Genomic DNA, 23,141 nt, shown 5'->3' with positions numbered 1-23,141 from the left:
AAATCTAAAAAGTATAGAAAAGTGTAGAAAACAAACCCACACTTAAAAAAAACCCCCAAAAAACAAAACTTAATCCTGGCAGAGGGGTATAGAGTGGCATTAGCTACTGACAGCTGCAGAAATTCAAAGTGCCTGCACTGCTGGCTGATATTGGATGATAGATAAAACTCACTGCTGGGGACAGAGTTGTGATGACAGCTCAACTACTGCTACTCCTATACTCCACATGTTCATTAAAAGACAAGGAGGATGCATGCATCTCTTCACTGATTATTAATACACACAAACAATATAGGTCTTAAAAGTAGATACAAAATCTTACCAAGTGTTTGAATTCAGCAGACAAGCTGCCATTATTAGATTCCTCCATGTTCATCACCTTTGTGTTTGTACCAAGGATATTGAACTTGCGTGACCTGAGAAGAAGCATAGTTAATATCAATTGTACACTGCAAGCCATCTCAGAAGGCTGGAAGTGTAGAAATTCAGCACTTCTATAATTATGCTTATCTTTTTACACTCCCTTAACTTGCATACAATGCTTGTTTCAAAGTAAGGTGGGAGGAACACCGTCCACAAACAATCAGACGTGACCTTCTATGGTGTTGAAAACAGATGTATAACCACTTCAAAAGTGGGCAACATAGTGTGGCGCAGACATTTGTGGGCTGAACATATATTCGTTAACATGCAGCCTATCAATTCACTAAGAATCAATGTGATTACTGATCATGGATATTGGTTCAGTCCATAAAATGACTAACACCACTCTATGTTAGGATCTTGTACTTTAAATAAGAATAATAAGCATTTCTGGAATAAATGGGTAGAATAAAATTAACAAAGTAATACAAAGTTGAGAATGTGCTACACTACGAAAAGCACCCACTTTATTAATTATTATTATTAATTTTTATTATTATTAATTTTTATTTATAGGGCGCCACAAGGTGTCCGTGGCACCGTACAGGGACAAAAACGAATTACAATACAAAGTGAGACAGCATAGTACAGTAAACATAAAGCACAGTAACTCAGTAAGCTCAATGCACAGCTAGTGAGGGCGGGGGGAGTATCCGCAAATGACGGGGCCCAAAAGGAGGGCGCGGAAGACAGGGAGACCCCCAGAGGGGGAGGAGGGCCCTCGAGGAGGGCAAAGTAGCTGGAGAGCAGAGTTAGAAGTGGTGGAAACAGGAGGAGAGATGGCCCTGCTCAGAGGAGCGTACAATCTACACTTTAACCTGCTTACATTTCACATGTTTACAGGGGACTAGAAAAACTGTCTACTAGATGTATTTCCAGCTACCTCTAGATAGGGGGGAGATTTTTATACCCAACACTGGTGCAAATAGTATTCCAGGAACATGAAGTAAATCATCATCATCAGTTGAAACTTGTAAACTACTGAGCAGGGCCCTCCTATCATTCGTCTCAAGTTATGTTCCTGTATTGTAGTTAAGGTAGCGCTGCAGAATATGTCAGCACTTTATATATAAAATAAAATAAGGTCACTACATGCATAGTTGTAAAAATGTGCAAACTTGGGAAAACTTTATGCTGCCTCTATAATACACATAAAAACAACTAATATAACCCCAAAAGTTACTCTTTAATCATCTATGTTTACCAATTTGTTGATCTGTGATCATAAGTCCAAATCTGATAACAGCTGGCAGTCTTGGTCCAGCAATAGCAACTTGTATTGCCACCACAGGCAAATAAATGTAGTTTTATAAATTCACAAGCCACACAACTTAAGCCCTTCTAGTACAATCCAAGCAGCATACAACATATCCTGGCTTTTGGGTGTAACAATGTGTACCTTCATCAAGTTTGGTGTCTCAGTAACTTAGAATCCCAACAGATATAAGAATATATTTATATACACGTTATCTAACGTAGTAAACATAAAGAGACCCGGATATTTTTCTCACCCTCTGAGTGCAGCAACATCCCCGGAATCTCTACAAAACATAAAAAGATAACAGCAGATTAAATCAGTAACTATATCCAGCATTGAAACATGATATCACAATAATTCAGAAGACACTTCTTTGATTTTCTATCAAGTGCCCCATATGGTTATCAGTGGTGCAGAAATAGAAAGTGGGATACATACTTGCAACATTTTTTTCCCTCAAATCCAAACTTCTTTGCAGTTAGGGCAAAGGGCATTTTTCTCAATATTAAAGTTTATATTACTGTTTGTAGCAGTTTAGAAGTTACATATGAAGCCAAATGCCCAGAAAAGCTACAATAGTAAGCTTAGCCTAACAATTTTCTTCTAGAAAGAAAAACCAACAAAAACACTAGCCAGCAGAGAGATCCAGTGTCAGACAAAGCTTCCGGTTGTAATAAATCACAACTAGAATTGGGTGGGCAGGGATTCAGCAAGCTTTAGCTGCGCCACTAGCAGAGAGAAGCTAATAGAGCAGCGCTATCAAACCCTATACCTCTGTTCTTAGGAATATAAACAGTTATGTTACTAAAGCTTTGCTAACTTACATGCTAGGGTCAATGAAATATTTAATTTTACACTCTAAAACAAAAATATGTAACCTGATACACTTCAGGCAGGACGCGTATTACTCTTAACCTCAGTAATATACCTTTATTTAAAGAAAGACACCTATCGGTAATAACATATAAACAGTCATTTTAAACATGTGTTACAAGATATTGCAAACAAATCCGATTCCCATCTTTTAGCTGCCTTCTCGGACACCAGGAACTGCTGATGCGGCTCCGGATATCATAGTTAAAAATAAACAGCAAATAGCAAACAAAAGGGCTGCTAGTCAAAAAACAGACCCTGGTTTGACGAGTATTTAGGAAAGAGGTGTGGGGGAAGATGCTGGAGAAAGAATAAATGCAGCAAAACACACAAGACATATCATTCTAGTTCTCAGCATTCATCAATTGTCTACTTACTTATCAATGCAGACTTTGATTTTCAGCTGATAGTTAAGTTCAGGAAACTTGACAAGAAGTCTGTGAATGTAAGCAAAACAAAATGTGAATATTTATACATATACACAGTGCTGAAGATGAGCATGCCAGAGGAAGGGTGTGATTTAGTATATTTGTGGCATGGTGCTCTACATTAAGAAAATGCCCCATGTCCCAAACACTTTACATAGCAGAACTTATGCGTGTGTGTGTGTATATTTTACACATTTGGAGTTAATATTCCATAAAAAGATTACACACAAAAATTTTAAAAAAAAAAATCTTACGAAAGCTTAAAAAAAAGTCATCCCAACCACATGAAATTTTCTGACTATATCATTCAGATCACATTTCACATCATAAATAATTGTTGACATCACACAGAACATTTAAGCCATTTCATTATACAGCATTCTCTGTACATCTAATTACATCAGCCATCATTTATGACACTACAACATGCAAGATCATAAATAACCATAATAAATAAGCAATACACCTTCAGCTTCAATATAATGTGATGTACTGCTGAATATCCCTGTGGGAGAGTAAAAGGAGTCTGAAAGACCCTTGCTACTGTTCCATTTAGTGGAGGGGGAACAAAAAAACACCAAAAAAACATTACTACTTTGCCCATTACCAGAGGAGAGGGGTAGGTATAGCTTGCAGCATGAGGCTGGGAGGGATTTATCAATCCCATCCACTAGTAAGGGGGACAGGTAGGAACTCCAGTACTGTGCTTTGAGATGATATTCATGCAGATCTGTATTACCGTTCAAAAATTATTAGTATCTGAAACTAGGAGGTTATGATAGGCTATAAAACATTGTCCATACTGACATCTATCCCTATTAGTGCAACACACATAATGTGAACGTCTTTGTAATAGTTTAAAACACAGTCCAAAATGATATTATAGTGATGAAGGTGTTAAAGAAGGTGCTAAATAATGGAATTAATACAATTTAATGCAATCTTGTACAAAAAAATATACCTAGTAAAAAGTGAAGGTAGCATTAAAAAAAACAAAAAAAAAACAAAAAAAAAAAAACAAAAACACAGGCTTTTTAGATTTCTGTTAAATCAGTTTCTCTAAATACATTGTAGGCAATGAGACCTTGAGGCATAAAGGCACCAATTAGGACATTGGCAATTTAATAATATATAGTCTCAGCTTTTGCTCCTCCCTCCTCTAAATTCCATCCTCTAGGCAACTCTTATTTTATTAACAAAGCCCCACAGTCACTGAAAGAGAAACAACCACCTTCCTGAAAACATTTAAACAGGAAAACAACAGCATAAAAGGCTGGACGCTCAGTGTCCCCCAAATATAAAAGCTTTTAACACAAGTCTAAAAATCATGTTTTCTCATTCATCCAATTGGGAGGAGGGGGGCCACTGGAACACTGGGAATGCCCCAAAGCTGCCCATCTGTGTGTCATAAAGTCGTGGTGCACAGCACCTTCCGAGCACAACTGGCATCCCTAGACGTAAACACATTTAATAGAAAACTCTGTCAAAGCATGTGCTCCACACTGCCCTTGATGTGCTCCCTTCATTTTTCTACTGTCTATAGGGAAGCAGCAGCCGCTACTTAAATAGATTTAAGAATGGTCTCTATTTTCTCAGGTATCAGAATACTGGTGATCCTATACAAAAGCGCTAAAGGAGTCTCCACAGCTTAGGTGGATTATTCCATGTATCCTTTCCCTAAATGGCGTATTGTCAATGTCAGCAGACTCTTCATGCTCCTGGATGTGCGCTACACCCTTTATCTCGTAGAGTCCTCATCAAAGCTTGAGGAGTCATTAACTTCGGAGTCCTTCTGATGTCATCCTGGAACAAACAAGTTGTTGGGATCTTCTCATTCACACACAAAAGAACATAGGTCTTGTAGACCATATGATAATTACAAGCTGAAACAGGTATTCTGGCCTTGAGCATGGTTACGAACACCCAGTCATAAAAATCAAACCCTACTTCTTAAGTATCAAGGCCTTAGTTGCCACACCAACACAATTAGTCGATCTCAGCCATGAAGGTAAACAGTTAACAGATTTCAGTTAATTTATCGGTCTCCACAGGAAACTGTGCTACTGCAGGCTGTTAATAGACGAGAGAAATGCCCAGATGCCGTTGGTAGCACTGGACTGGACAAGGAAGTCATGGTATAGGGACATTGTCAAGTTGTCGGTGGTCCCTCAATGGCATCTTAGTCTAAGAAATGGGATGAGGATTAGTTCGCCTGCGAGGACTGATTACTTGACACCTGAGGTCTTCCCTTGCCAGCAACCCAAGGAAAATGTACCATCAGGACGAAAACTTTTCATGTCAGTCTCCAAGGTAATGATCCTATCCAGCACAATAAGACATCAACAATAAACAAAACTCCAGAATCTATTTAGACCCTAAATCCGCTCCCAAAGCTTGCGTTCGATAGTTCAACTAGTCTAATACCACAAAGCGAAAGATCTACCACCAATAAGACAAACCATCAAGCTGTGTTCCCCAACCATTTGAGCATCTCTAAATAGATTTAAGGATGGTCTCAGTTCCTGCTCTGCCTTACTTGGATTCCAGCTACAGGGAAGTATCCAGAGAAAACAAAGTGCATTTTGGTGGACTTCAGACTAAATCGCCAAGGTGAATGTACCATTCTGTCCTGGGTTGCACCTTGGCCCTTTACGGTTGACCAGTGGGCTAGTGCACAGCTGCTAATTAAAAGCTGCCCCCACTTGATCACTGCCATCGGACACTGCAATGTCTGCAGGCCTTAAGCATTGGAGGCTGAAAATGGCTGAGCAATCTTGCCCCTTCCTGGTGCAGAGAGGGGGAGTCACTAACCACAATGCCGCTCTTACGGTGTGTGGCCTGGCACTGCTGTTCACACTGATGTGGTGTCAGCACAGGGTCTGAGGACACTGGCTGTAGCAGTATTGTGGGGGATCCGGTTAGGAGAAAGGTTTTGTTCACAATGCCTCCTCGGCCCATTGCAATCTGCTGACAGCGTGGCAAAGTGATAAATTCAGACAACTGCTGTGCTGAATGTAAAAATACAAGCTCCAGAGGCAAATAGGTCGACACACCCTGTCATGTTGGCAACTGAAAGTCAAAAATAAATCTAAAAAATAAAGAGATCATGTAAAAAAATAGGTTACTTACAGGATGGGGATTAAGAGAAGGGAGAAAAAAAAAAGCTATGATTAACTTTTTAAAATGCCAGTCTCATAATAGGAATTTGTATACCCAATGTTAATGAAAAAGGTAACTCTACACACAATGTATGTTATCTATAAATACACAGGACATAAGGTATCACATAACATATATAACAGTTTCCCTTAAGAATATGGCAGCAAAATACAGGTGTTGCAAGTGCCTGGTAATTGAGAAGATAATTTGGGTAGGGCAATCTTTACCTTCTGTTCATGTCATTGTATGTAATTTGTTTGTATTATGATCCCATCAATACAGAGTGCTGTATATTACAACCAGATATAAAGGATACAAAAAAAAAATTACAAAGTTTACCATTGGCCATAAATTACAGACTGTTGTTATTTGAGATATTATTGCATAATGAAATATGTATAGCCAAGCACTCATTCAAGTAGATTGATGCATTAAGCAGTTTGGCACTTACATGGAGAAATTAATGTACCATACTGAACATCTAAGATCTTCAAGTCTCTTCTTTCATAAGTAGTCTGTAGTAATTTTGCTTATGCGTTTCCATAGACCCATCACTGTGATATTTTTAATAAAATATCACAGCTGCCCGTTACAGTACAGAATACTGCGACATTGCAAAATTCCCTGTTTAAGTTACTTTATTGAATTAACCAACCTGACTTTGGTAGTGAATTGTACTCCTGTCTTGATCACTAGGGGGCGGTCTGGATGCATTGGCATGCATGGCTGTCTCTCCACTTCAAAGGCACTGGGTAAAAATAAATAAAAATCATAACAAATATTCCCTTCTTTGAAGCCCAATATGCCAACATTTTGAGCTAGGCTAGCACTGCTAAATGACTAACTTGCATTATGAAACAGGATAGGTTATAGCAGATGCTTATAGGTTTCATGGGGTCTTATGTGGGAAGATTCTGTCACATGCTCTCAGGGTCTACAGCTGCTGACTGCAAATGAGCATTGGGAAATGAGATACAGGGCTGAAGGACAGCACTCTAGAAGAAAATAGAACTTTACAGCACTTGGGTCTCACCATGTCATCATAAATTATTTCTATTCCTAAACAATTCCTCTGCAGACACAACACTCACTTTTAAAGATTGCTTTGTAAACAGGAATAACTCTTGTTCATATTACCGTGACATCAAATTCAAGTTGTCATAACTAGAATTTGTATTAATGTTGTGTACTTGTTCATTATTAAGGGTGTGGCTGTATCACATATATAAAACTTAGTGTATAAATGCATTTCAATTAGTGATTAGGAGTACCAAAGTATAGATTTAAAAATGTACTCATTTTTGTATTCAAAAAGTTTTGAATTCTGATGCATAGGCCTATGTTGGAGGAAATAACTTTTTGCAAGAAAGGAAGAAAAAGGAACATTTCATGCTAATTAGGCATTTTCATTTGTGAGCGATTAAGACATCTTTTAGCCTGAATGCACAGGACATAGTTTTTAGACTTTCATCCTGTGTCAGAGAGATAGGAAACCTAACAGCAAGTAATTTAGTTAATCACAGATTGATGTAAATTTTGTCAAGTTTAAATTTCATTTGAATCCAAGTTTAGAGAACATATTACATCCCGCTGCTAATCATTGAATGTAATATCTTAGACTTTGTGGTGCCAAGTAGGAAAGGGGGCTGGTTTACCCACTGCCAACACATGTGTCAGAAACATTATACAAAGAGCTCAGTTTAACCATGTAATGTATTATACCCTCTGTACTTCTTGATGATCACTAAATTATGCAAGAACATCTTCATCCGCCAACAGACCGAGTGGCAAACTAAGCCTATCTTGTCACAAAGGGCATTTTCAGCCACACCATAACATTTATCATTTATAATGTCATAGCTTGTATGGCCTTTCAATAATATTCACTATAATAATTTAATTTGTTGTTCAATTACTTTGTCAACATTTAACTGGTTAACATAGCACTGAACGTTTTCTTTACAGCATGTGATTGTAAACTGTACGGCAGTGTGTAAAGGACAACACATAGAAGATAAGAGTGTTGCTGGCTATATATATTACCTTAAAATATTATTACCTTCCTTTTTGTCACAGAAACATACAAAACAAACATCCTCACATTTAAATTTATATTTGTGCCCATTACAAAAAAGAAGTCTTGATAATTACTTTATTCTTGTATATACGGTAATGACCGCTAGCTTCAGCAGTTGTCCCAGTTTAAAACAAACATTGGAAATGTTCTGCACCCTCTACACAAAACCTTGGCAAGTGTGAGCTGCTGCCCAAGCTGACTATAAATGGTAAATCAACATGAGCAAAATTGTATCTCACCAATTTATTAAGTAATTAACGTAATATGAAAATTAGGAGAGTTATTTTGGCAAATGATCTTGCATCAATGCAAGCCACACCAAAACAAAATCATAAAACTTAACCCTAATATTCAACATAGGCTAACTAGCTCAGTTTAATTCAATAAGCAACCCCTTGTGACTAGTCCTGTAAATTAGGAAAAGTTGGCAACTAGCCTCAAATATTATAATAGATCAAATTTTGTATTATATTAAGTATGTATAAGGGAGCGCTGACAGTTGTTTAATATGATGCCTGGAAATGGGTGGGGTGAGGTACTTGATGTTTAGACATTTAAATGTGGCTTTCTTATGATTCCTATCAAACTTCCTCTGCCAGAGTGCACACTTAAAAAAAACAAAACTGTTCATAACAGCAGACCTCATTTATCCAAATATAACACACCTCTTCATGAGATTCCTAAATAATTCCACAATCCTCTCCTCTAGAATGGGTCGGTGCTGAATGATGGGGTCTCCCTTGTAGGACACCTTTTGCTGCAATTCCTCAAGCTTCTTTATCTGCTGACGGGTCTGCAGTTGAGACTCAGCCAGAGAAGTTATCCTGCAGAAAAAAAAAGCACACTCTCAGTTCACCAAGAGCAGCAGATATGAGCATACAAGATAGAATTACACCATACAATATTAAAACCTTAAAGGCTGAATGATTTATTCAAAACTGTGTTGACAAGTTACAGAGTAGCTAAAATGTCTGTTTTTCTATACATTATCCTAAAATAATAAATGCTAAAATAAAAAATGAGCAAGAGTGGTACACAACGATAAAGCATTTATTTTCGTATAAAATTGCATAATCTGATTTTGCAGTATGCGGTTAGCTCTACTTTTGAATTAAAAACAAAGATAACCCCTATATTTGAAACACACACTTTTTCCCCAAATATTAATCACTAGGGAAAGTCAATTAATATTGTAGGTTTGATATTAAATATGACTCTACAAGCTCCATTAGTGCACTATATTTAATTTACAATGGTTGAGTAACAGTAGGTTAATAAATGGAAAAATGCTGAGAGAAATACATCTTTAGACAAATAATGCTTTACCAGTTATAGAAAAAAGGACTCAAAATATAGAATGTAAAAGAAAAATACCCAATTTAAAGCAGAAAGCCTTAGTTGATACATTTGCAAATGCATTCACCACTTTGAAGGTGCTCCTGCTATAAAGGATGCTGATGGTGAAGTTTGCCAGATGGTATCTCAGTCCTCTAAGTTACAAACTGATTGAGCAACTTGTCTCTCTTTTGCAGCACTGTTTGGGGAAGCACCCATGGGATGTCAGCAGCTGCCTTCTGGTGTATCGGGACCTCCCGTGACCCAATATTGACATGGATAAGATTTAGAAATCATACAATTAGCAGAAGCACCTTGAAAGTGGTAGTTGGCTTACCTACATAATTGCAAAATGTATGTAACCAAGACATTTGCTTTCATTAAAAGTATTTTTTAGATTGAGACTTTTACACTGTTACACTGTCTGGCAACACAAGACACGGTTGTCCCATTTCTTTTCTTTTTTTTTAATTTGGACTTTTCTTTGTGGGCACTGTGCCGCTCACCAGTTCTCCAGTCTGTCGAGGCAGATGTTTGGAGGTCCCCCAATGCAAGCAATCTGTTGTCTCCTCTTCCAGTCTGCCAGCTCCTCATCCGTCAAAGTTTTCTGAACGTATTCCATGGCAGACAGTAGACCAGCCAGATCACTAATTATTGTCTGCCGAAAAATTAGCAGAAGAAATCTCAGTGGAGAATATCATGGAACCAGTGCTGTCAAATGGTCATTAACACTGCTGTTACAAATGTTATGCACTATGAAAATGTAAATTGAAGGACAGACATACAGAACAATGCTTTTTGAAGGGTTTGCCCACACCAGAATATTTAGAATGCATTTCTGTGAAAAAGTTTTTAGTTTTGTTTTCAGTCTGTTCTACAGTGTAAGGGTTAGGAGAAGGTACTGGTGCTGAAGTTGGCCACACTTATTTAGGTTTGGTTGGCTAGTTTTATAATTTTCTACTAACTTGCCCAATCAATGCACATTTCATCATATCAGCGATTATTCAAATTCCATCAGAGTTAATCTGGCAGCGTAATCACCAGATAGATGTAAAAGGGGAGCTTCCTATTTCCTGGCTATCGCTATCTATCTATATACACACACACACACACACATTTCTTTATTTTGGTTGGTAAAGTACAAATAAAGTACATGTAACAGAGCAATTGAAGAGTAAATATGAAACAAATGTGGAGTAAATAAGGTGAAATAAAATATTCAAACAGGGAAACAAGATATGAAAGTATATTAAGTTTAAGGAAAATTTAAGGGGTGAAATATTATAAATTGTATACTGGTTATTTAAGGGAGGCAGTTTCACAGAGCTGAAAGGGGCCTTAACGGTGGGTTTCTTTTCACCACACGTGGGCCAACAAATGGAAATCAAGGGGCAGAGATGGAAGGGAAGGTAGAAACCTGCCCTCTTTGAAAAGCCATAGAGCCCATACTTGGATGAAGGTATGGCTGCTATCATGACTCTGGCTCTTCAAATTTTGATTATTAGACACTTGCTGCTTGGATGTGCGCAGCTAGTTTCCTAGATAATTTATTGAGATCTTGAGGGGGATAGCATAGCAAAAATATTTAAGGGTCACTTGCTATTGGGGCCTCAAGAAAGCTATATACTTTGTCCCAAAATGGAGTTATTGCAGGGCATGACCATCATATATGTGGTGGCCCTGTGGGCAGTTTCTCTAGCAGTTAGATGGTACAGAGGGGACCATTACTAGAGTATAGTACACATTGTAGGACGTTTCCTTGATTTAGTTGAAAGTGCATCTGGTGGGAGACCACGATCCCTTTCCCATTCTGCTTCATGGTAGTTTTGGAAGGGTAAGGTAGCTTAAAGCAAAATACAACAGAGAGATCATACCCCTGCTAGTTGAATGGTGTCTGCAGATACTCTTAAATGGGTTGAGATCTCAGAGAATGTGGATATTGAGCAAAAAGCAGTGAAATAGTGTATTTGGAAGAATTCCCAGGAATTAACAGTTTAGCACCTCACAGGGAGACTTCGGTTGCAGTTCTGCCAGGGAAAGCCATTAATCATTACTGCAAAAATAAACAGGAAATTTAAGATCAGCTTGATCCAGATTGTGAACCTAGTCGTAGACAAAACTGGGTGGAATGCTGGGTTGAAATTCAAGCTGGGAGACAGCAGAATTAATATTAATCGGATTACAGATACCAGAGCTTAATCTTGAACTGTTGGAAGTAGCTTGGTTGCGGCAGGTCCTTCGGTTTTTGGATAGGCCCAACAAAGGAGTAGATCAGGAAAATTTAAGAAGCCGCTTTCAACATTGAGCCAGAAGATTGTGCCGCGTCCACTTAGGAAAAGTGGGACACCAAATAATATGATTTTATATACGGAGGTATGTCTATTAAATAACGAGACTGATTAAATAACTCACCTTTATTTATTGGCATTACAAATTTATTGTTTGTCTCCTTCACTATACTCCCTCTCTATACATCTCTGTAGTCTTGTTTTTCACTGGTCAAAGGCATGGAGCAAATCAATTTCTGTCACTTGTTTCAACATATCTGCTGTTTTCTTCTTTACAGCATCAACTGGCTCAAAATGTGTCCCTTTAAGCACCGATTTAACTTTTGGGAAAAGAAAAATCGCAAGGTGCTAAATTGGGCGAATATGGAGGATGTTCAAATGTAGTAATGTGTTTGTCGGTCAAAAACTGCTTTACAGAAAGTGCTGTGAGCAGGCGCATTGTCCTGGTGAAGAAAGACTATTTTTCCACAGTTGCGGCCGTTTCTTTCTGACTCAGCATTATTATAAGGAAGTTTTGAAAAAGCTGATTAATTGTTGTGCCTTCTGGAACCCATTCTTCCAAATTTACATCCTTGATATAGAAAAAAACCCAATGAGCATTGCTTTAAATTTTGAGAAGCTTTTTTTCATTCTTTGTGATAACGGTGTTTTCCAGTGAATTGACTGTCTTTGGGTTTCAGGATCGTACTGGAAGATTTTAGGTCTCATCACAAGTGATTACTTTACGAAACAGGTTTGGATCTGTGTCATTCTGTTGGTGTTTTGTGCAATTTTACTAAAAATTTCAAATTGACATGTTGTTCAACTTTTAAACTTAGCATTTTTTTCGGCACTTTACAGAGAACACAACCAAACGAAATGGTGAATAACAATCAACTGAACGTTGTAGAGTGTTGCAGCTTGTCATGCAGGTTCAGACATGTTCAAGGTTACTATGTATGCAGTTATAGCCGGTTCTGATTGCTTTGTTTACTAGGTGGAATCACAGTCTCGTTATTTAATAGACATACCTCGTATTTCTGGCCCCTTTTCTGACCTGGCCACATCTCCAATGTTATTACATCCACCTCCAATGTTAAACATATCCATTGCCACTACAACACGTGCAGAAGCTATTAAAATGTAAGAAGATTATTACACTAAATAGATTGACAGGAGTGCCCTGGGAGAAGATTAACGGATTAGGGGGGAAAGAGGTTAATGACAGGTTGGATTTCTACTAGGTACCTTGGGAGTTTTTCACATACAGGAGAAATTGTGGAACATAAAAGTACAAAGGATGGGACCTCTAATCAAAGGTACAACTAGAACTCTTACTCTTCTCAGCTGGTCCAGGGCAGTCAGCATTTGTTCCAGCTGCTGCATCTTCTGCCGTGTCACTGATTGGTTGTTCCCATTCAGGTCTGAAAGGTCTGTGATGCAGGAGAAAGAACATATGTAGAATTATTCTCAACTATATATTTCCTTATGAATATTTAGGATTTGCTGCACACTTAACATTACAGACATAGAAGTATGTGTGTGTTTATGTACATCACTGTAAGAGTTGACCATGAGGCCCAAAGGCATTGTACAAAGGCATTCTGTTAGTGCAGACTCAACTACAAAACTGTGAAAAGGATTTCCAACAGAACATTATGGAGTAACTGGAGATCAAGTGCCTGCTTAAGGAAAGAAGGTTTCACAAGTTTATTTAATATATAAAGCAACAATCTCTTGTAGATGGTGCAGACTGAGCACAACATTAAATGGTATCTCAGTCTTTAGACAATGTTCCCTTCTATGTAAATGTAAGGCACCACATTGTGCTGAAACTGTTTAGCCTGTTAGGATGACAGGACAATATAGACTGCTCCTGGTCTCCCATTACATTGAAGGACTGAAAACTTGTCTACAAAAATTGAGGGGCCACAGAAAAGAGGGGACTACCTAGGACTGAGGACTGGTAAGAGAAATATCATTCAGGTACAAGTTAACAAAAAAACACAACCCTCTATAAACTTCATGTCTGCATTGTTTCGGATTTGCTGTTTTGAGGTTTTGTTTTTATAAAAGGTAAATGATGACCACAGTATTCAATGCAGCAATGACCTGTCTAAAATAAGCCAATAGGGTGAAATAAGATGCACCCTAAATATACTGTCAAACTATCTTCTCTTTACCCCACCAGTGCCTTGGCACAGCAGCACACAAGGCCGTCAGCTGCAGTGTCTAGGTCAGTGGATCCCAAACTTTCTCAGCTCGAGGCACCCTTAGGCTCTCCATAATTTTTTCAAGGCACCCCTACGCCAAAATACTTACCAAAAGGTCCCCTGCCTTGCTTTCAAATGGACCTGGCCGAGGCACCCCAGGGAGCCACAGCACACAGTTTGGGAACCACTGGTTTAAGTACTCATAATGCCAAGTGAAACACTGTTACGTACAAGTATTAGATTACATTTCCAGGCGAGTATACCCAGTAGGAAGGGAGTGTTATACATACTTTGCATGTGTGTCTTATGATATAGGTCAGCCATAATACACTTTGGGTACAATTGCATGCAAAACATGCCGATTGCAAATGACTCTGAACTGTATGCAACAAAGATATATGATAAAAACACAGTGAAATCTTTATATAATTAATGGGAAGAGAGAAACTTATTTTATGCTTAAATAAAAGTTTCATGCTTTTGGATGTGAACTTTTATTGTACTCCCGCATGTACCTATACTGCAGTCTGTTCCGTGTCTACGTACAGCAAGTACTGTTTTGGCAGAGCGTATTTCTACCCAGATTCAAGTAGAAACGTATCTTAAGATACACGAGGATTTGAAACAATACAAATATATTTCAATTCACTACTGTTAAGAATATTATGGTCTGCTTATATGAAATGGCAAAAAAAAAAAAAAAAAGAAGAGACAGCTTGACTTAATTTTAACTATTAGTTAATGACTGGTTTTATAGCTTTCTAGACATGTCACATAACAGACAGGAAGTGGTATAACACAAGAGCAAGGGTTGAGGAAGTGTGTACAGGATGGCGAAAAGGGCAAAAAGAGGCTAAAATTATGCAAACACCTAGCTGTACACAAAATATGTCAGCTGAGTAATGAAAACAATGCTGCTCGACCCACATAATCCATCAAATATATTAATGAAGAGGTTTATCAGCCGTTCTGTTTTCCACAGTGGTTTCTAATGATACAATATTGCTGTCAAATACAAACCCTTTGGCATCACTCTTTTCAATTAAACTTTGATGTGAAGTTCACACTTTTGCACAGTGCGGCCCTAAATATTTTTCCCTTTTTTTACACATGGCATACTGTTACTTTGCAGAGACAACTACCAAGGGTGGAAAGCTTGAGGTGTCTTGGGAGGACCACCAAGTTTACTGGTGCAATATGAGGGCATTTCTTAGCACGCATCATAACGTTCTGCAACAAACTAAATACTCTGGATGCCATTGCCTTGAGGACAGTGGATGCTAGGTACTAAACTGCAGGAAGTACTGCAATTTTACCAGGAGAAGTAGTTCAACACGATTGACAATTAACCCACCGCTTTGGCTTTTCAAAGTCTTGTAGTTAAAATCAAAATCATCCTGCAGATTCTCTACAACTTTCATTTTCTGCTCGAGGTCCTTTGAGACAGGAGAAAAATGTGAATTAGCAGAGGGCACGATGTACAATTCTTTCTATATACAGTGCAATCTCACAATCAATACCTGGACTTTCTTCCTCACGTCCTGCAGATGCTGCTCCAGCATTTGCTGCTTTTCGGTCACCACAGTTGCAGTGGGGTGCGATGATGGACCCCCTTGCTAAATGGTGTAGAAACATTTTTTATTCTTAGATGTAATTACTAAAGCAAAATAATAGAATGATTTTGCAGTTTGTACATGTTCACTTATAGGATAAGCTTTAAAATAACTATTGCCAATGCAATTTTCTAGTCAGTGGCTGGGCTGAACAGTTACTAAAGCTGGGTACACACCTATGCAATCTTAATTCAGATGCATTTCTGTAACAATTGACTGAAAGTCCCGGAGAGCTTGCTGATTCACGCTTACACACTTACACTGCTGGTCGTAACATTTGCCTAACATAAAAACCGAATGAAACGATACAATGTGTTTTGGTACGATAAAACACGATCGTGGGAGCGAACACATTCGTGTACTCTCCGACCACAATCATTTACTGTGTGATCTGCACGATAATTGCATAGGTGTGTATCCAGCTTAACACCAGATGGTACAGTGTTATTAGAAAAAAAAACAAAAAAACAAAAAGAAAACACAGGCTTGTTGATGCCTCTTGCACATTCATCAATCTTAATGTTGATTATGTTATCAGATCTTTTTTTGACCTACACAAGTATTTTTGTGGATTTTGGTCTAAAATGCTTTACACACCTGGGCAGCGGCAGCAGCAGTCTGGAGAAGCCTCCCCTCTTCCCACAAGCACCTGGCCACAATACGTGCAATCTCCATCGGTTTTTCCAGGTATCTGCTCTGCAATGACAAACTTCTATTTGAAAACTCCAAAAGTATATTCTACAACCACCTTGCAAAATATTAAAGTAATGAATTTGAATGGTATGGTCTGCCTAATATCTTAAATTTATAAGAGGTGGAGGTATAAACGTTAGTGAATGGAATTTGATAGTTTTACAATAAAAGTAGTTGGAGAAGTAGAGGTATGGCATACCATGATATACACTCCCACTTCAATATGTGTATGTGTGTGTGAGAATATGAAAATATAGAAATACACACACACACACACACACTTGTTTTACATTTTTATTCACACAACACTTGAAAATGAACACCTTTCAAAAGAATTTGAAACACTGAGCAGATATACACAACATGCAAAACGCCACGTGTTTCCCCATGACCAAACTTTGTGAAGGGGGATTGCCTTGCGCTTAAGAGCACAAAGTTTAAAACAATAATTAACTTTTTCATTCCAGTAAATGGAGAGGCAGCATGTATGTTTACATTCAATCAGGGAAGGAAATTTGGAAGCCAATCACTTTAGGGTGGGTGTGAGCATTCCTTACAATAATAAAAAAAAACTTCAATCTTTGTCTCTGAGTTTAGTAAGAGAAGGAGAACGGAAACACTTTCCCCAATACATATCAAACAGGAAATTCAATCTTGGCGCATAGAATATCACAGATTCAGTTAAACGATTATTATTAGCTTAGCAATTACAAAACTATTACATAATCTCAAATCACATACATAAAAGGTAGGACTCATAATAAAAAAAAAAGGTGGAGTATCATTAAGCATTACCCGAAACATCAAGAAATAATCCTTTTAAAAAGGGTGTGAGCTTGTTTCCCTAATAAAATTCCCAATCTACACCTTTCACTACTGTGTTTACCAAGCATAGAGTGGCTAGCAACATTTAACAAGCAGGGGAGGGGATAAAGGGGGAATTAGTGTGCTCAAACAGTGTACAACAACAAGTGAGATATCAGAAATATTCTAAAAAGAATATTACATATACGCAATTAACAGAAAAGAAAAAAAAAAAATTACACCTATTAAGAACACCTTCAAATCCTAAAAATAAAATGACCTGGACAGTCAGATTTTTAATATAGAAAATCATTAACTATAATTCATACAAAATAAATTGAACTAAATAAATCAAACATGAAAGTAAAATAATAAGTCTTAAACATGAGTCAGGTTTCAATCCACTAAAATAAAAGTGAACAAACATTAAAAATAATCAAAAACCTAGGAGCTATAAAAAAAAAAAAAGGTGTAACTTCATATATTAAATACATCCAATCCTTTAAAGGAAGTGTCGAAGTCAGCAAATTGGATAAAGTCATTTCAATTAATATCGAGCAAACTTGGTTGTCTTTGTCTGAAAATATGCGTAGAGCACGCTACGGCGTGGAAGGGCGTATCCAGCCGCAACACGTGGCAATAACAGTCTTTACACTTTTGTATACATTCGCACAAACACACATTTGTAAATAGTACACATTAATTGTAGTTGCAACACATAGTTATTTATGTCGAAATATAGTAGCATTTATGTGTAATATTATAAGTTATATGCATATTAGTAATACACATGGTACAGGTTAAAGGAAATGTGTCATGTCTGGTATCATATTACTCCCCTTTACATCAGCAGCTGTCCGGTTCATTTTGCGAAGAGATCGCACATTGCATACTCTAGTTATTGATGTTAGGGAATAAACCTTTAATATGATGCCGACTATAAAATGCTAATGGACTAGTTGTAACTGGAGTCTTGGCGGGAAAAACGGAGCACATCCCCTGGAGAGATGACCCCCACCTTGGGATTCTTTAGTTTGAACTAGCCTATGATCTGCAACCCCCTGGACCTTCCTGAAGCCTGGACCAATAGAAGCAAGCCACACCATCTGCATTGTTTTACTGTATTTCCGTTTGCATATAAGCAGGAGCTTTTCATCTAGTGTTCAGTCATATTGACCACAGACTTCAGACCTGAATGACTGTTCACTGGATCCAGAGCGCCTGCGATAAGTAATGGCTGTACTTATATTTCGCTTGAATTATTCTGCTACTTTTTTGAGAATAAATATTTGTGCGTTGGAAACACAAATCGAGATTCGACAATCATTATTTGATAGCAACAAAACATGCATAACAGAAGAATGTGCCCCGAGAGAAGACCCAAAAGGTATCTTTGTGCTAATTTAAGAAGTTAATATCCACCTGTTATGTCCATACTTACAAGTTGGATTGGATCAGAAACAAGGAAAAGAGGATTTATATACTTACGTTAAATCCGTTTCTCTGATTCCGTCTGGGGGACACTGCTTTCCATGGGGTGTAAAGAAGAGCATGGGAGTTGGCACCTAGCTAGTTAATTTCTAGCATTGCTGACAGACCCCTCCCCTCTATAACTCCCCCCCCCTGCCTCTTTCTCCTCAGTTAATTTAAAAAGCCCCCAAGGAGAAGGGTCAATCAAACAAGAGCACACAGAGGAAAAGCAGAAGGGAGGGATTGCAGTGTCCCCTAGACGGAATCAGAGAAACAGATTTAATGCAAGTATATAAATCCTCTTCTCTTTCATCCAGTCTGGGGGACACTGCTTACCATGGGGATGTTCTAAAGCAGCCCCCTAAGGGTGGGACCGCTCTAAAACCCCTGCTCACAGAGCACTACGAGCGAAATCTGCATCTGCGGATGCAAATACATTAAATTGATAGAATTTGGTAAATGTGTGGACAGAAGACCAGGTGGCTGCCCTGCAAAGCTGGTCAGCAGAAGCCCCATTCCTCGCTGCCCACGACGCCCCTACCGATCTAGTGGAATGGACCGTAAGTCTCTCCGGCACAGGCCGGTAAGCTGTTGTGTAAGCCTGCCTAATAGTTGCCATAATCCATCTTGCAATGGACTGTTTAGAGGCTGGCCAGCCTCTTTTGTTAGAATCATATAGGACAAACAGAGAATCGGTTAGTCTAATCTGAGATGTTCTTTTGACATAAATACGGAGAGCCCTGACCACATCTAACTTTTTCATAGACTGCCGATCAGAGTATAAAAATAACTTGGCAAGTGGGAGAACTATAATATAATTCCCACTAGCCCACTTTGCAGTCAGCAATACAATAATATATGTTTAAATAAATCAGATAGATACTTAGCCACAGGCCAAACAGGGGAGAAGTCCAACAGCAGTGCCTGCTCCCTCTGCTATGCGTCCTTTCCCGGGCATATATCTGGCGCCAAAAGGCCGGGCTAGTCCAACTTTCCATGGAGAGGAAGGGAGCTCTATATCATAGCTCCCCCCCCCTCTGATAATGCTGTCTCTCTGAAGTAAGAATATATATATATAGCAGAGTAGTGGAGACCTACAATTGATGTCTCTACAGGGGTCACTGGCCATGGTTCAGCAGAAATAGCACTGCATGAGCGACAGAATAATGAGCAAATTTGTTAAATATATTTTAATAAAGTGCTACGCACATCACTGAGTAATGAGCAGAAGTCATAAAAGCTGTGAACAGATGTGAAAATAAAATACTTTTAAATCAATTCATGATACTTCAAGGGAACTCAACTAACCTGTGGCTCACCAAGTCGTTTCAGAATTACAGTTCAGTATGGTCTGCCAGCTAAATAGGCATAAGATGTCCAAGTGTTCCCTTAGGGCAATGCATTTAAAACGACAATTGTATTAAATGTATAATTTACTACAGCAAGATTCGTGTCAGATTGAATGTTGCTGGAAGAAGATAATCCTATTATACTCCAAGAACACAAACAGTGTATGTAGATGTGACCCTCCCTCAGTGCTGTCCTTTGCTTTACCCACACTGTATTCAGACAGGACACAGGCACAAAAGTCTGCCGCCACCTAAGAGTCCCTTTTATGGCATTGGTTGGTTAGGGAAAGTGGTCAGCTCTCATTACCTGCAGAAACTGCTTTATCCGCCTCAAATTGTGCTGATAGAGAACATTGGATTCCTGCAGGAACCGACTGTATTGCTGGTCTATCTCCCCCAGAAGATTGTGGAACACCAGAGTTGCATGAGATTCTTTACTGGCAGCAAAACCCCTGCAGAGCAAAAAACAGTGTTATTTCTCTGTTCACAAAATATAATTAAGATATTCTCCTTATTAGTGGTCAGAAATTAGCAGATGTTTTTGTAATCTCCAAACTCCAGGTCAGACCTGTAACGGCAAGTAGTAAACTTGTGCTGTAGTGTAAAACTGGGGCTCTGTGTGTTATAATGAAGTAAAGGTAGTCAAGGGACCTTAAGTACAACAAGAATTAAGGGCCAGAATTTTCTATGTCAGAGAAGGCAGGCAACCTGCAGCCGCTGTTAGCGACAAGTCTTAACAAGGTCTGCAAGCCATTAACTGGCAGAGTATATTGGGACTTGTAATTTCACAACAGATTGATAGCCAGGACTTTTATAACCATGCTCTATGTACTTGTGTAGAATATAGAGGACGGAGACAGAGACCTAGAATACTTGAGAGGTTGCGTAAACCTCTAACAAGCCAAGCCAGGATTGCACAAGGTTCGGATCGAAAAAGAAAAAACAAACTGTGCCAGAAACATGGCCACTAATACCAGATGACAAAAAGGCACTGACTGGACAAGCTGCAGGAACCGCCCAATGTGCATTTTTTTTTTTTACTTTCACCCATATCCAAACACTTTAATGCTCGGAAAAGCAACAGTTACCAACACGGGCTGCAATGCAACTGACCAACTGTGGAGGACGGCACATCGTCACTGTTCTCCTATGAGGGCAAAGTTTGGTTTATGGCTAAAATGCTTTTTTTTGTCTGAAATATAAACAGAGTTAGTCCGTCGTTCACCTTTGTTCAAGGTGCTTGCAAAATGTAAAAATAAAAAAAAGATAGTGCCATTTTACCAGTCTTGGCTCTCGATCCAGGGAGCAAGGAACTGGCGAAGCTCCATGGGAAAGCTGTCACTGTATAGCTGGTGCAACTGTTCCAAGTATCTGGTGTCCAGCTGCTGCAACTGATTCCATTGTGTCATCTTGTGGCATGGAGGTCTGAAAAAAGAAGACCAATGATAAGTTATTGCACTACAACTACTCAATTTTTATTATATTGATAATATATTCCTTGTCTTATGCAGAATATATATTCAAAGAGCTGAAGGTTTCACAGTTAGTGGTGTAATGGCTTATGGCATTACAGAATGTCAGAATTCATTCTAACCTTCTCAAACACTAATATATTTGTGCCAAATAATGGCCCACACAAGGGGGAAAAGGGAGAGAGAACTCAGTGATGGGGGTGTTGGGGATTGAGAGCCTCAAATCTACCTCATGTTGGCTTCTACAGAGATGTGGGAGCAATGATTTGAAAGAGGAGAGTCCTTCTTTTAAACAATGGTATCCTCCCACTACATTGTATATTACCCATTATCAGAGAGAATATAGCCACAGGGTACAAAGTAACAGCCAGCAAACTGCCAATGACTGGGCAAGCACTTCAGTCTGTAGGGCAAACCATTTTAGTGCATCCCAGGAATGTCCAGCTAAACCCCATGCGCTTTATGTACATGCTGCTTGTCGTCACTGATGGCTGTGAGCAGAGCACTTCACTGCCTTTCAATAACAGAGAAGCAGTACTGTGTGTGCACAGTACCCAAGGACATCCCCTCCCTTATTTGCCACAAATGAGGTAGAGAGACAGCGGGGAATGGGAGAGGGAGAACGAAGTGCAAGGTGAGGGGTGGCACAGAAGAACAAAATTGCATGGGTTGATGGTTGAAAATTAGTAACAAGGAAGCGGGAGACTGGTGGAGGAAATGTTAACTATAAAGGAGGGAGAGAATACAGAGAACTTCATTACATGGGGGATGTGAGGTCAAAATAAATTACAGTATATATCATGGCTAATGCCAGAATATATCAGGTTAATATCAATAATTGTGTTTTTGACATAAGCTACAACTAATGTGGGAGACCAAAATGTAAAACTTGTAACAATTTTGGGTAGTCTCCCAGTTATTTCATTCCTCCTAGCCACTACACTACAGAATAAAAAATAAACAAACAGCCAATGTATGTATACATTTTATAACCATTCGACAAATGTTTTAAGTGCTGTTTCTTGCTATTTTTTTCAAAACTTCTGGAAAACACTCTACATTCCAGTCCTGGGTTATGAACAAACCACTGGTATATTAGCAAAATATAATGTCTTTTGAAGAAATAAGGTGTGATGTGTGTGGGTGCTGCACAAAATATTAAGTAACCCAAAAACGGCCAAAATAGGCCCAGCACAAGGGTGAAAAACTGCTTCCACAGAGATTATATATGGAAGAAACATCCCAAACAAAACAATTTTGCTGAATTGCAGAGATCAGAATCTCTAGTGTTTCAAATAACCCTTATGGCAAATGTACAAGGAGCTAGAACCCCACATTTGTACAAGTGTTCTTCAACATTTCAGACAGATTGAAAGTGGTGCTGAGCTTAAGTGTATTACTCTTGAAGGTATTCTAAAAGTAATACAAAAAAGTTGATCAAGATAAAGCAAAACCATCAGACCTAGGACAGCACTAATGGATGGTTTTGTATATAAATATCTCATTTTAATTTTTTTGATCAATCACACAGAAATGAATATCACAATGCCTGCTCCAAAATACAAGCATACCCAGCACTGCAATTTCATAAAAGACCATGCATAAACACAGCAACACTCAACATAATATCAGTGTGTCTTATGGACACAACCACAAAGGTTGAGCATTTTCCTGTCCAACATCTTGTACAAGAGAACTTTGACTACT

At 38.6% G+C, this 23,141-nt stretch overlaps 1 protein-coding gene across 4 annotated transcripts in view; it reads right to left on the bottom strand.

The window, feature by feature from the left end:
* The window catches only part of STAT3 (signal transducer and activator of transcription 3), a 69,664-nt gene that overhangs the window by 15,976 nt on the left and 30,547 nt on the right, over positions 1-23,141 (bottom strand). For all 4 annotated transcript variants that reach the window (XM_075176912.1, XM_075176909.1, XM_075176911.1 and 1 more), the window contains exons 2-13: positions 21,244-21,387; positions 20,270-20,414; positions 16,244-16,342; positions 15,554-15,649; positions 15,388-15,469; positions 13,159-13,253; positions 10,060-10,211; positions 8,884-9,042; positions 6,797-6,889; positions 2,932-2,991; positions 1,935-1,964; positions 323-416 (exon numbers count right to left, since the gene is read on the bottom strand). In XM_075176912.1, the coding sequence (XP_075033013.1) occupies positions 323-416; positions 1,935-1,964; positions 2,932-2,991; positions 6,797-6,889; positions 8,884-9,042; positions 10,060-10,211; positions 13,159-13,253; positions 15,388-15,469; positions 15,554-15,649; positions 16,244-16,342; positions 20,270-20,414; positions 21,244-21,371 (1,233 nt within the window). In that variant the 5' untranslated portion in view covers positions 21,372-21,387. The remainder of the gene's footprint in view (positions 1-322; positions 417-1,934; positions 1,965-2,931; positions 2,992-6,796; positions 6,890-8,883; positions 9,043-10,059; positions 10,212-13,158; positions 13,254-15,387; positions 15,470-15,553; positions 15,650-16,243; positions 16,343-20,269; positions 20,415-21,243; positions 21,388-23,141) is intronic.

The sequence above is a fragment of the Mixophyes fleayi genome, chromosome 6, assembly GCF_038048845.1.
Source record: "Mixophyes fleayi isolate aMixFle1 chromosome 6, aMixFle1.hap1, whole genome shotgun sequence".
Lineage (NCBI taxonomy): Eukaryota > Metazoa > Chordata > Amphibia > Anura > Limnodynastidae > Mixophyes > Mixophyes fleayi.
The sequence above is the reverse complement of the archived record's forward strand: the minus strand, read 5'-3'. Positions and strand labels throughout refer to the sequence as shown.